This window comes from Magallana gigas, chromosome 4 (assembly GCF_963853765.1).
Source record: "Magallana gigas chromosome 4, xbMagGiga1.1, whole genome shotgun sequence".
Classification (NCBI taxonomy): domain Eukaryota; kingdom Metazoa; phylum Mollusca; class Bivalvia; order Ostreida; family Ostreidae; genus Magallana; species Magallana gigas.
In genome coordinates, this window is record NC_088856.1 from 44902188 (window position 1) to 44916545 (window position 14358).

General features: G+C 32.5%; 1 protein-coding gene across 1 annotated transcript; it reads right to left on the reverse strand.

Moving 5' to 3' along the window:
* Nucleotides 1-4123: 4123 nt before the first annotated feature.
* Nucleotides 4124-7354, reverse strand: LOC136274848 (uncharacterized). The gene is made up of 3 exons (XM_066082554.1): nt 6966-7354; nt 6415-6505; nt 4124-5678 (listed from the first exon to the last, which is right to left on the reverse strand). The coding sequence occupies exons 1-3, from the start codon at nt 7258-7260 to the stop codon at nt 4526-4528; spliced, it is 1539 nt and encodes a 512-aa protein (XP_065938626.1). The 5' UTR covers nt 7261-7354; the 3' UTR covers nt 4124-4525.
* Nucleotides 7355-14358: the final 7004 nt, after the last annotated feature.

Sequence of the window (14358 nt, forward strand, 5' to 3'; positions counted from 1 at the left end):
TTTCACAAAAATATAATTCATGTGCTGATAATTATTCTAGGATTTTACTATAATCCCTAGTCCATAATTTATTAATCAGATATTCTTTAAAAAGAAGTCAATACATTCTTTTGGCAATTTCGGCCACTATTTATTTGTTGAAATTATTTTTTTCAATATGACAAAAACAATTGTCCGCCTCTTACGCTTAACATTGTTCAGATATATATATATATATATATATATATATATATATATATATATATATATATATATATATTGTTATTTGTAAAATTGCATTACAAGTATTTGCATTGTGTAAATTCAAAATATATTTTTTATCCCTTCACCAAAGGGGTCTCAGAAGCCAATATTTGCTATTTTTAAAGTAGTGATTGTTTCTCTTTTCTATTACATATCAACACGACGCTATTTTATCATACGTTTACTGGGTTTTTTCTATACGGGAAAAGGGAAGTTATTGTCCAACATATCCAAATACATAATTAATCAAGAATGCTTAAATTTTAAAACAATATCTATTTAGATAACACTTCAGTTCGATCGATCAGGAAACTGTTTGTAATGGCGATGTATTGCAAAGCAGTGTATTTATGTATGCTATCATTTTTCTTGGTTATTAGTTTATCAAGACATTCCGACACAAGCCAAGAGTGTGAAGGGTAAGTAGTATTTGGTTGTATGTTGTATAAAGCATACAGAGGAGTGAAGGATAACACACATTAATTATAAGTTAGTTTTTGGGATATAATTTGTAAATATTTATTATCAATGACAAGAACACGTACAGAATAAGCAACAGAGCGTGTAATCTTGTTTTTTAATTGCTTGAACATTTTTGTAATTAAAAAGCCTGGGGATTTTCGACTGCAATAAATGAATAACCGTTTAAATAGTACATTGGAACCACGAGAATGCCAACATACAAGCAATTTGCTTAAACGAGATGTTTTAACTCGTTTTGAAGAAAGGGCGTTGACCTCGATACCTATGAAGAAGAAAAACTATAAATAAGTCAAATACATTCTTAGGAATGTCATTATTGCCAATATTCAAATTACTTTTCTTTAAAAAAAAAATACAATTTTATCAATGAAATGTTTGTTTCCATGGTATTTCATTTAATGATTCAAAAATAGTAAATTTAGCGTATGTATTTGCATTAGTAGAAACCACAAAAGGTGCTGTGTAGGTTTCTATTGGAATCTGATCAACGAAACCTGTGAATGTAAGTCATTATATATAATTAAAAATGACATGAGTTTATACATGTTTTATTATTTATGATTATGGAGAAAGACAATTTAAGAGGGTTCATAATCGTAATCAATTTAGATTGCACTGATATCCTTTAGAAGAAGCTATTTAAAAGCACTGTTTTCATTTAAATTTTAGTATATGTGTATATTTTTGAATTTTGTTTTTAATAAACAATATGCTATATCTATAAATTGACATCTTAAGATTCAAGATAGATCTAATGGATACTTTACAACAAAAGCATCTTTTGAAAAAGGGAATGAAAATTAAATCATTTCATCTTCATTAAGTATGTGGGCCAGGATACACTGGGATGAATTGCACAGATAAATGTCCATATCCTACACATGGATACAGATGTCAGGGGTACTGTGACTGTAGCAATGACACGTGTGATGTATCCACAGGCTGCATAACCCTAACTACAGGTATTTGGTCATTAAAAACTGCTTTTAACTTTTTAATTACAGAAAAGATAATGTTTAGTTTTTCGATTTCATCGAGTCAGCTTTATTAAGAACAAAAAAAAAAATTGTAGCGTTTATGTTAGATTTATACTTTGAGTCTGATTTTTATCACCGCTGCAACCCAAGTTCGATCCCCGTGATCGACAGTGCTTCCACCTTTATGTGAAAGGTTATGGTGGTTGTCCGCTTCGACACTGCGGTTTCCTCCCACATCAATGACCTTTTTGCGCTAAAACCCGTACCAACGAAAAATATTGATTTAAGTCGTAGAACTTTTTTTATCAAGCGTTGTAAAAGAACAATAAAGTTCAGTTCAGTTTAATAAAATAAAAACACATTTATTTTTATTCTTCATATTACATGTATATGTAAATTAAACAATCGAGTATCATAATTTATTGTACAATTTATTACGTTGATAATAGAAGTATGCTTAAACAACATTGATTTACAACATGAGCACAAATATGATTATCCAATATTTACCATGCAGATTTGGAAATTATGTTGATTTCCAGGGATTTATTGTTTGTAGAGATACATCTTATACATGGAAATAGGGATGTTATATCGAGCATTTAAATTCATAAGTTATACCTGGTATAGACGACTTTTTTCAGTTATTTCCCTTAGTAAAATTTCATCCCGATAGGTGTCGCGGAAAACAGCCGCCATTGTAACCGTGACGCTGGATAAACAAACGCGGTAGCAACCATTCCCCGGTAACATAAAATTCTTGCTAGCAAAGTTTTGTTATATGAAACTGTATTATATTTTTCGTTTATGTAAATCATGGATAAGAATCAATGCAAAAAAGATACTGATCGAATGATTTCTTCCCCAAAAGACGTCAAAACCGGTGAATGGAAGGATGACATTCGTGAGTGGCCACAAGTAGAATATGGCGATATCTACAATTATTTGATTTTAAGTAGAGCATGTGACGGCGAAAAAATGAAAAATTACAAATCATTGGACAGTTACAATTATTTTAAAAGCGGTTCTGTCGGGAAAATTCTTCATTTTGTTATTCACAATACAGTTATTCTGAAATCTGAAGTGCGCCCGTCACAAAAAATAAATTCAGAGTTTCACAATGCATGGGTATTCTGTGATATGATCGGCACAATTCTAAACGGGGGATGTTCATGTATGGCTGGGAACAGTAAAACGTGCAGTCATGTAGGCGCACTTTTGTGGAAAATTGAGCATGCTGTAAGGTTAGGTTTTACGGGAAAATCTTGTACAGATGAGCAGATGCAGTGGAATAAGGGTGCGACAAGAAACCTTGAACCAGGTGTTCTTGAAGAGATGGACTTTAAAAAACCTAAATATGGCAGTGAGGTTAACAACAATACTGAAAAACCACAAAATACAAAATCTATCTTCCCAATGTTTGTATCACATCAATCTTTTAAATATTTTGTGGAAAACTCAGAACTTAAAGAATTATTTCTTTTAGAAAATTCACTTTTAAGTAAATCTATGCACGCAAATATAAACAAATCTCTTTTCGAACCTTCATCCGAGCCTCATACTGAGCATACAGGTGAACTATCTTGTGAAAAGTGTTGTGCGTTTTATAACAGGTACATTAAACTTAATGATGCCCAAATTCAATCGTTATCGATGGCAACAATTTCACAAAGTGAATCTGAATTGTGGCACAACAGTAGAAAAATAAGAATAACTGGCAGTAGTGCTCACAAGGTTCCCGTTCGTGACACTACAAATAGTGATAACTTCTTAAGAGAACATATGTACCCTTCCTTCACAGGAAACAAATTTACTAGACATGGTCAAGAAGGTGAAATTCTTGCAAAACAACAATTGCGTTCATCTGGATGGCACATAGAAGATACAGGGACCATAGTTTCCTTTGAAGAGCCCTGGCTAAGTGTTTCCCCAGATGGAATAGTAACCAATGCTGATGGTTCAAAATGTCTTTTGGAAATTAAATGTCCAATACTTAAGAATGATCAAACACTTGACAGCTTATTTACAATTGGTAAATATGATGTTGTGAAATCCTTGCAAAATGGTACATTATATGTTAAGCATAACAGTTCAAGGGGCTATTACCTTCAAATGCAGTTAACTTTGCATGTAACACATATGCAGCTGTGCAAACTTGTTATTTGGACAACTAATGAATACAAGGTCATTGATGTACAATATGACCAACAGTTTTGTGAAGCAGCTATTTCAAGACTGTGTTGTTTTTACTTCAACAAACTTTTACCAAGAGTAGTTGATGACTTTGAATGTGGCAGATTTAAAATTAGTAAAAAATATGTTAAATTTTCTAACTGATGCATACACGAGTATACACATGTACATGTAGTTGAATGAAGTTTTTGATGTCAGACTTAATGCTGAAATTATACAGTCAACTATTTTTCAATCTGTGTTAATTATTTATTCCTGAACATGAAGAGTATTCAAAATAAGTTCATTATCACAACATCCTCTTATCTTCAATTAAACCCAATTACATGTTTAAAAAAATATTTTTGATGAAGAATTTAATTCACATCATATTAATAAAGACTTATAACAATAGTCTTAATTCAATATATGGCATTGACTTTGCCTAAAATACATTATTTAGCATTTGTCATATTATGAGCAGATATACTCAAGGAATCATGAACTGGACCTTAATTAGACTGGTATATAAAACCTAATACAAATCTATTATTCATGTTTCAACTTTGTGTCATTTACAACAGTGAAACCTTCAAATATTATCATGCATCATTTACTGTTACATCACTGAAACTTTCAAATATCATCTGTCACTCATCATCATCATCTTTAATAAGATCAGATCGCAGATTTACCAATGCAGCACAAACAATCAAGTAGTCACTGAGTTTCTTTGCAGAGGTAACTGGAACTACCTGACTTAGTATGCGGAACACCTTTAAACGTCGTATAGCCCTCTCCACGTGAATCCGTACGGTGGCAATTCTTCGCGTTTCTGTTACATCCTCTTCTGAAAGTTGGTCTTTACCTTTGGTAAAAGCTGGAATGTTAAGTTTCACTTTGAGAGGGAATAGAAGGTCACCAATGGTAAAGCCTCGATCGGCCATAATTTCATCTCCAGGAAGAAGATAGTTTAAAATGCCAGATTCTTCTACAATTGCTTTATCACTAGAACGTCCTCCAAAACCCTTTGAGATAAACATAATTTGTCCATGTGGTGCAATACCAACCAAATACTTTCCTGTATTGTGGGACTTGTAATGACTGTAGGTTTCACCTCTTGTTTTCAGGTTTTTAGCTCGCTGAATGAAAGTCTCGGCACAATCAATGATGACTGTAGTCTTTGGATAGTTTTCACGAAAAGACTTTGGCATAGTTGCTCGGATTGTTTCACGGGGAAGCCAAACTATTAAGTTTTTCAGTTTTAAAGCCATAAAAGAGAGTCTTTGATTGAAAATGGTGCATGCATGAGACTCTGATATCCCAAATCTGTTGGCAATATCCCCAAACAGTAGATTTAGCCTTAATTTCATAAGAACCAAAAAAACTTGATCTGAAACAGGCATGGTAAATTTAAGTGGGTCATCCATATTTTGCATAACACTCAAAACAGATCTAAAAGTTTTCAAAGGCAGTCCTGTGTACAGCAAGGATAAGGAGTCGGATGTTATGTCAGCAGAGGTTAAGCGAATATGAAGAGTGCTGCAGTTTACTCCTTTGTCTTCAGTCTCACTGGGTTTCGTCTGTGTTCCTGTATCTCTAGATCCTGAAACACAGGGCCTTGCATATTCATGTTCATGCAGTGTGGGATCTATCCACTGGGTGCCTGTTGATCTGCTTTCGGTCATGTCCGTTTGAGTGGAAAATGATGTTTTCCTTGGTTTAATGGTGAACTGATTAGTGTTGACAGTTTCAACTTCATCTTCAGCAACCAGCTTTTGTTGTTTTAGTGTGGGTTCAAACCTATAACAAAAGTATACCAAAACATAATTGTCAAACATAAGCAAAAAATTCTACATGGAACAATAATATATTAGTTCATTGTGACTGAAGTCTTCTCCTTTAATACTTAAAAGTACTACTGGAAATCCCAAGTATCATGTGATTTTTTTAGCCAAGCTTTGCTGAAAGCAGAGCCCTCACTACAGACAAGCAAATCTCCAATGTTACTATTAATAGCACAATAAAAACCTGAACAGCCTCAAAGTAAATGCTTCTGCTATACAAAATAGTTACGGAGACCTGTGTTTTGTCCATTGTTTTTTATTTTTTCTTTCTAATATATTTAGCAAGGAATGTATTATTGGCTTTTTTCTTATCTTATGTGTTTTAAGAACAAGACTATGCATTTTGGACACATACATTGCATATGAATTTCCATGAACTACTTTAAGATGAATTAATATTCGGCTGCACATTGAAGAAATGGGGGATTGATTTTACAAAGCTTATTTCAAAATTGAATGCGCTGTTGATTTTTTTCTACATACTGACATTTTTTGTTAATTATAGCAGCTTACAAAATTATGCTGCTCTCCGGCGGTTTGCTGACATTAGAAGCATGAGAGAGAGAGAAAGAGAAATAAATTTTGTCAGTTTTTTCTGCACCATATGCATTAAGACACATCAAATGAGCCCAGCTTTCAGTACTTCAGTTATGCCCCTTTCATTTGATTAAATCAATAATACATAAACATACCCGTATGATGTCCCCTTTGTCTGTAATTTCTCTTCAGTGACAGACTTTCTCTTTAAAAGTCGACGCTGAACCTTGATGGGAGCTTCATACCCTACAATGCATTTTTAAAAATAATACTAAATTCAAAATAAATACATTCATATGTTTTTATATACATGTACTAATATAGATTAAATTGTCATATGATGACTTTAATTAGTATTGCTTATTGGTAAGCTACTAAATATTGTTTGAAATATCACTGTAATATTTATACAAAAGCATAGAAGGTGAAAATAGTAATGAGTAATGTCTTATTCATAACCATACAACAAACAGTTTGACAACTGTTTGAATATATGTCAAGCTAAAAATATCCATACTTCAGATTATTCAAACCTATTTCACACATTTTATATGTAAACATATTTAAATAGCACCTTAAAAGTCTCATGCACATTCACTGTAACATTTCAGTTGATGTTTTCATTCATAAATATAGACCGTACTGTCAGCCCGAATTTTCCTACATACACCCGTTCTAAAGTGATGCAGGGGCATTTTACACTAACCTAAATTCAAAGTGGGTGTCGGATTTCTTGCTGTTGGTCGTCCGTCAATGAAATGGGTGGAACACACGAATACATTCTTCGGCAGATCATTCCGATGTAATGCCCGCTGCCATTTCAGTCTCTCGTTCTCCTCTTTAGGTATTTTATGCAGGCTGAACGGGACGACACAAGGGCAATCTTTATGAAAAATACTTTTGTGCTCTTGACAAATAGATTGCTTCCATGTGTATAACTTTTTTCTGTTGTTAGTGCAGCGAAAAACCGCACACGATTCACCACCTCCGCCTTGATACATCTTCACGGTTTCACGGTTGTAATGGCGGGTGCGTCACGTGACCAATTATGTCTGCGCTCAGCAACTATGACGTAATTGCGGGAAAAAGTCGTCTATATGCCTATCAAACTAAATATTTGTATAAATACGTTTATTCTTGGGTGAAGAGTATCAACGAACTTCACAAAAAAACCTGAAAATGACTATAAAAGAATACATAACGTAGTTAAATTTTGAATAATTGCGCATGACTAAATATTTTTTTCCACGTCTACATTTTTAAAATTCTGCCTACGTAAATTAGCTCTTTAACAATACACAAAAAGAGTAAACAGGAAAAAAACCCACACACACCAAAAAACAGCTTCGGTGTCCAAGTAGCGTAGTGGACAATGCACTCGCTTGTCACTGCTGCGACCCGAGTTTGATCCTCGTTATCGACAGTGGCTGTATGTGATAGGGTATGGCGGTCACCCGCTTGCACACGTGGGTTCTCTCCGGCTTCTTCCCACCCAAATGACCCCCTCGCGCTAACATCCGTGCCAACGAGAGATATTAATATAAGTTGTAGAACTTGCTTGTCAATCGTTGTTAAATAAAGTTCAGTTTTTAACAGCTTTGAGAACATTTTGTTTTTTGCTTGAGTACTACAATTCAAACTTCTGGAAAACGTGGTGAAAATAAGACGGCTGACGAGTCTACAAAGTATATAAGATATGATCCATCAACGATTTAGATAATACTTCATAAACCCACATACCTTACAAAGAAAATCAGTTTTGTTTTATTTGTTTTACAAACTTGAATGTCAACAATCATAAATGCATACAATCATTGTAATCAATAAGTGAAAATTTAAAATAATAATATTATCATTTAATATTTATTCGTTTGATGAGATATCGGCGCTTCTGATTGGTTGAAAAATTTCTTTGATACCTGCATCAATAAAATTTTCGCCGGATCTACTTTTCTCAATTGCAACTGCTCTGATCTAACACTATTTATAGAACGGGAATTTCCAAGATAAACACTGTCAACAAAATGTAAAGTTGTGTCTGTTTTATTGTCAGCAAACAAAATGCAAACTTGTGAATATAAAAACTTGAAAGTTTAACCTTCAAAAATAAACAATTAAAACACTTTGTTTGATTCACGAAATAGAAAATTAAGCGTCTTCTCACAATTTCGTCTGCTTGAGCTAGATCAATCAACATTTACAGCGAGGCTGGCTGTTCCTTTTCCAGGAATATTATAACGAACATATAGGCCTATAAACTTTCACGGTAACACTGCTGTTCAAATTTGGTAACGATAATTTTTACATTTACACACGAAGATGATCGGTCATCAAAATAAGCGTCGTAAAGAAAAGCTATGAGTGATGCATCAACTCCTTCTGCGCATTCCAAGCGGCTGATATACCATTTAAGTGCATCACTGGCTATCTAGTTACCACAAAGTTTACAAAAGTCGCTTATACATACTATTCTCTGTCGACATATCAGCTATTTTCGTCCACGATCGCTTTTCCTTGGATGGTTATTCCAGCGATCTCACATGAAAACTAGTTTTAATACGAGTTTTTCTGCACACTGAATGATATCACAAGCTATCGCATGTATTTTCCTTTCGTTTTCAATTCAACTGGTTCAGATTTTAACTCACTATTTGTGTTTAATCCATTAAATTCAGCCCAGTAGCTCTGCATCAGCTGAAGGCGAATCCATTTTGAATATTGTTGCTGTTGTTGTTTTGTATTCATACGCGCCGCTTCATTTACATTATTTACATTTCTGATCAATGACACTTCACATTTTTTTATTTGAAAATGTTTTATTAAATGATAAGAAATGAAGATAATAATTTTTCTATTGATCGACGTATCAAAGAAAAAATTGACCGGAAAACTTTTTCATCAATGCGCTACGCGCATTGATGAAGTTTTCCGGTCAATTTTTTCTTTGATACGTCGATCAATAGAAAAATTATTATCTTCATTTCTTAAATTCTCTGCTGTTTTAACGTCTTTTGGTTCTGAACTGTGTCTGATGTCACTCTGTATTCGGGGATGTAAGAGACATTAATCATATGTGTGATATATTAAAAAAAATTAGAATAACCTAAAAGTAAACAAGTATTATTACATTACATATAGCTATATGTAATCAACCATTTCAAAAACAGAGACTAAGTGTTTAATACCTATGGGACCCGTTTAAATATTTTAACTAGAGAATTTCTTATTTGTCTGTTCATAAGCGCGTATGTTAATGTATTCGTTGTGTAAGAAAAGCCCGCAAGATAAAGCGACAAAAAGTGAACCCAAAGACTGAACTTTTCATGGCCCGGGTCTAGAAGAACTGTGATAATAAATGGAATATTCATTAATATAAAAACCGATATCATTACCAGAATGGTCCGCATCAACTGTTTTTGTTGTTTGATTCTTTCTGTATTTTCAATTTGTGTTCTTCCGGTGATGCGGTTGTTGCTAGTTCTTACTTTGTTGAGAATGGCAAGATAACAAAATGAAATGGGCACAACGGTCATCATTGCTGTGGAGACAAGGCCGTAGGTTCGGAATCCATTGTCGGTGACAAAAGGGGTACATAGACACATGTCTTCATTAAAGACAAAGTTTCCCCATGCTCGTGTTAGAGGAAGCGCACACAAGGTAGGGGAGTAAAGCCAAATGACCGCCAAAATAATCCGAGTGTTTCTGATCGTAAAAATGGAATCATAATGACTTGGATGAACAATCAGCACATACCGATTAATGGAGATCATCGATAGACTCCATAATGTTTTTCCAGATATACTGAAAATTAAAAATCCAGAATAGGGACACAAAACATCATCTTGAGCACAGGACGAAATGGCGGATGCGATGCTCAGAGGAGAACTAATGGAGCTCATTAACAGATTGCTGACGAATAAGTTCAACACAAAGGAAAAATGTTTGTTTTTGTGCAGTCCAGCAATTATCACTGCAGCTATGGCGATGATATTAATAAGAGTTCCAACGATAGCATGAAATGCACTAGAAGCGAGGTGGAAGTCAAACTCCATGATTATTAATTTTTTTCTTTTAAATAATGTTGCCTTAACCCTGTTTCAAACTACATAAAATTTTTAAAATTTATAACAAGTAATATAACAATGCATATAGAATTATTGTTATTTAAATTTGATAACGTTTCTCACATTTTTGCAAGCAAAGAAGAATACAGATGTTTCTCTCACAAGTATAGCTTTTCATGCTAATGGACAATGTCTACTTTGAAGAAAAAACTGTTGAATTTTCGATACAAATGCAACAAAGCATGATAGTATTTTCTCCAAGACCAAGAACAAATCGTTAATATTGATCTAAATCTTAAAAAAGACTCTGTGTTGTTAATTAAAAAATGTCGAGATAAAAGGATTTAAAAGAAAAATTAAGAGATTGGTCAATATTTCTTTCATCGTATGAAGGCGTTATTTCGCACCATAGGTTGCAATAAGAGGTGTTTTTACTTTGTCCCAGACCTTTGAAACATGCAGATTTGTTTTGTGTTTAGTAACAACTAACAAGATTGATTTCTTTTTTAAGATATAAATTATCTGAACGCTGAATTTGATGATGTTGGCTAGGGATAAGCCAGTAAAGGTGACCATCTTACTTTTATAAATATAAATTTGCAGAGATACTTTTCCTCCTATTGCACACAAAAATTCAATACTTTCTGCACTAGGAGGTGTTCTTCTATAGGATGGTTGACCAGGGACCAGCCGAGATCCGCGTGATGATTTCAATGAGAGGGTATGAGAACATGGTTTTTAAAAAGAAGAGTAAAAAATACATAAAAAATGTGTGAGAGACTTTAGTTAATTTTTTGTCTGGCTTGGGGGCCTGGTTTGCCGTGACCATATGAAGACTGGATCGTTTTCCTGTGGATGAAGGGATATGTGTTAAGATTTTGGAAAATGCTCAAATGTGAAATTTTTCTTTACTTACATGTGATAACAGTCTACAGCTAAACTAATCATATAAAAAAGTAAAGCAGACCTGAGTGGTAATTTTTTGACAACCCAAACCTCCTAAATGACAAATCTTCAACATATCGAAATAAATGCTAGACTTTTAACTTTTTGACTCTTTTTCCTAGACTGCGTTGCACGAACGTCAGTTGAATTATTTCTTATTTAAAACCGTAACTAACTGTTATTTTTTAATGTTTAGTTCAGTATTTAATGCACATAGGTAACATGAGTTAAATCTGTAATTTAAATTAGATAATAAATTAAGCTTTAACAGCTTGTTACCTTTAGTTAATTTTAACGTCAGGTTAATAGCTAGTTAGATTTAAATAACGTTCTCGCAACCGAGTCCTGAATATTTCTTATTGATAAGTGATAACTAAGGATGGCGATCTCTTACCGGTAAACAGATTACTGTGGAACCATTAAAATTCGTGGGAGTCAATTTTCATGGATTGCCGAAATTTTATATTTTCGAGTGGACGTAATTTTGTGTATTCTCTTATATCTACATTTTAATTTGAAATAAAATCATTTTGAATATCAAGAATTTTGTAAGATTTATCCAGTTCACCTAGATATGTATTCAGTATCATTTTGACATAATAAAACACGGTGGTCAGTATTGTCAAATTTTAGATATATGGCTTCAAAGGTAAAATTCTCGCAAAATGTGGACTAAAAAATTCAGACATTTCTATTTATTTCCATGATTTTAAGTTAAACGTCTATCACTCTCTCAAGGTTTAGTTTTGTACAAGTCATACAGGACCTATAAAACATGTCACAAACATATTAATGTTAAACGTGTGAATAAGGAATAAAATATAATAAAAAGAAAAGCATATAGAAAATTAATAAGATTGCTTGTTTCTGTCATTTTCGATTAAAAAAACCTTCGGCACGAGAAAATAGTACGGGTCCCCCAAAAACTTGTTTTTTTTCTTGAATTCACGTAGTATTACTTAAGTTTATGAATGTTGTGTAATTATGAAATGGTGATCTTTTTGTGGGGTTTAAGTCAATAAAATCATATTCCTTTAAAATATATCTAACATCTGCGCAATGAAATCAAAATGTGAGGAGTGAGATACCTTTAAATTAACTCTCAAAAATAATATATATTTATCGCAATTTCAACATGAGATTTTATATCTTTTGAGACTATCAAATTAAATTAGAGACTTTGAATTAAGTCCTCGGGGCTGAGCTCTTTTGTGAAAAATGGTCTGGTCAGTAGGTGTTAATTTTGATAATACTGTGGAATCATGAATTTTCGTTGGGGCCAATTTTCGTGGATTGCTGAAATTTTATAGGTTCGTGGGGACGTAATTTCGTGTATTTTCTTATACATGTACCTACAAAATGAAATATGACTTTATAACCCTAATATATAATTCGTGGATGATGTTAATTCCTGGATGATAGGTACCCATGAAATCCACGAAAATTGAGCCACCACGAAATCTAATGATTCCACAGTAGTTAGAATTACCATTAATGTTTGTGCCGGTCAATGTATTAATTTTTACTTTTTCCCTTTAACACGACATTAATTCATAACATAGAAAGTGCAATTGTCTAAAGTGGGTACATACATATATTACAATTCGAAAGGATAGTTACTCATTTTAAAAGGAGATTATTAGCTTGCCTCGGGCAGACTTTGTTTTGATCGCGTCAAACTGACTGTACTGCGAAATTGCAACGTGTGAGCTATAAAATTATTTGATGACTGTTTGCTTGTTGTTTAAAATTTCTTTTTGAATAATAACACAAATGATAACTTTTAAATTGTATTTTGATTTACAAAACAGAATAGTCTTATCATGTTTTCTGTGTTATTTGTATATTTATTCAAAATATCAATAATATGTCAAATAATCTGCGTATATTGATTCGATTAACCATTTAATCAGTCGGTACGAATTGCGAGTAACCAGTTAATTAGTCGAAACGAATTGCGAGTAACCTATTCTGCAATCCAATTCAATCCCTTATGTTAAAAAAGATGGAGAAAATACGTCATAAAATATCGTTGTGAGAAAACATTTTAAAGTTGTTTGGCATCAATTATAATAAGCTACACCAAACATATAAAAAGGTTTTTTGGGTTTTTTTTTTTTTTTTGTTTGTTTGTTTGTTTGTTTTTTTTTTTTGGGGGGGGGGGGGGGTTTAATTGAGAGTATCTCAATGTGAAAGGAAGAGGAAATTGACGTTGTATTAGATATACATTATGGGTATTTGTTCATACTATGATATTTATCATTCTGTCAAAAACCGGATACGCAATAAATAATAACCTAGATGTCCTCCATTTGACCGGTACATGTATATGTTAACCAGCGTTTAAACACAATTCGTTCACACGTGTTCCTTGATCCTTAAAGATAAGGTAACAAGTATTTACTGATTTTTTAAAAAAAGAAATCGTTTTTTTTTAAATTTAAGATGCAAAAAAAAAAAAAAAAATTACAAAAAAAGGTTTTTTTTAAAGAGAGCAATTTATTTTTAAAAAATCTTATAACCGATTATTCTATAAAAAGAAATTCGGATTTCCATCAAAAGGTCAGGGTTTCTAGGTGCATTATATAAACACTCTTGTGTTTGATAGTCTATTAAGCACATAATTTGGAAATATGTAAATATATTTGGAAACATTTAGAATGGCAGAATTATAGTAGATTAAAATTTCCTTTTTTTCCTTTTTTTTATAATTGTTCTCATTAATAACATTATTATTTTTGAAATATGAAAAAAAATCATGTTAGTAAGTAAACAAATATTATTAAAAGCCCATAGACTTTATGGCTACTAATGAAAAAAAAAATATCTGTATTATCGAGAGAATGTCTGATAATATCATGATGATGTAAGAATAAAATGAATCAATTTATTGACTTGATTAAAGCACTTCTCTGTCTAATGACTACTCTAATTGCAAACAACTATTAAGGTGGTCAACAAATTACAAATGAAATGTATCTTTTATAATATGTTATAATTACATTGATATTTTACATGTATAATCTATTATTAAGTAAAGTTAAATTTTAAAAGATCTTAGCTTTAAAATTCAAATATTTTTCTATATCT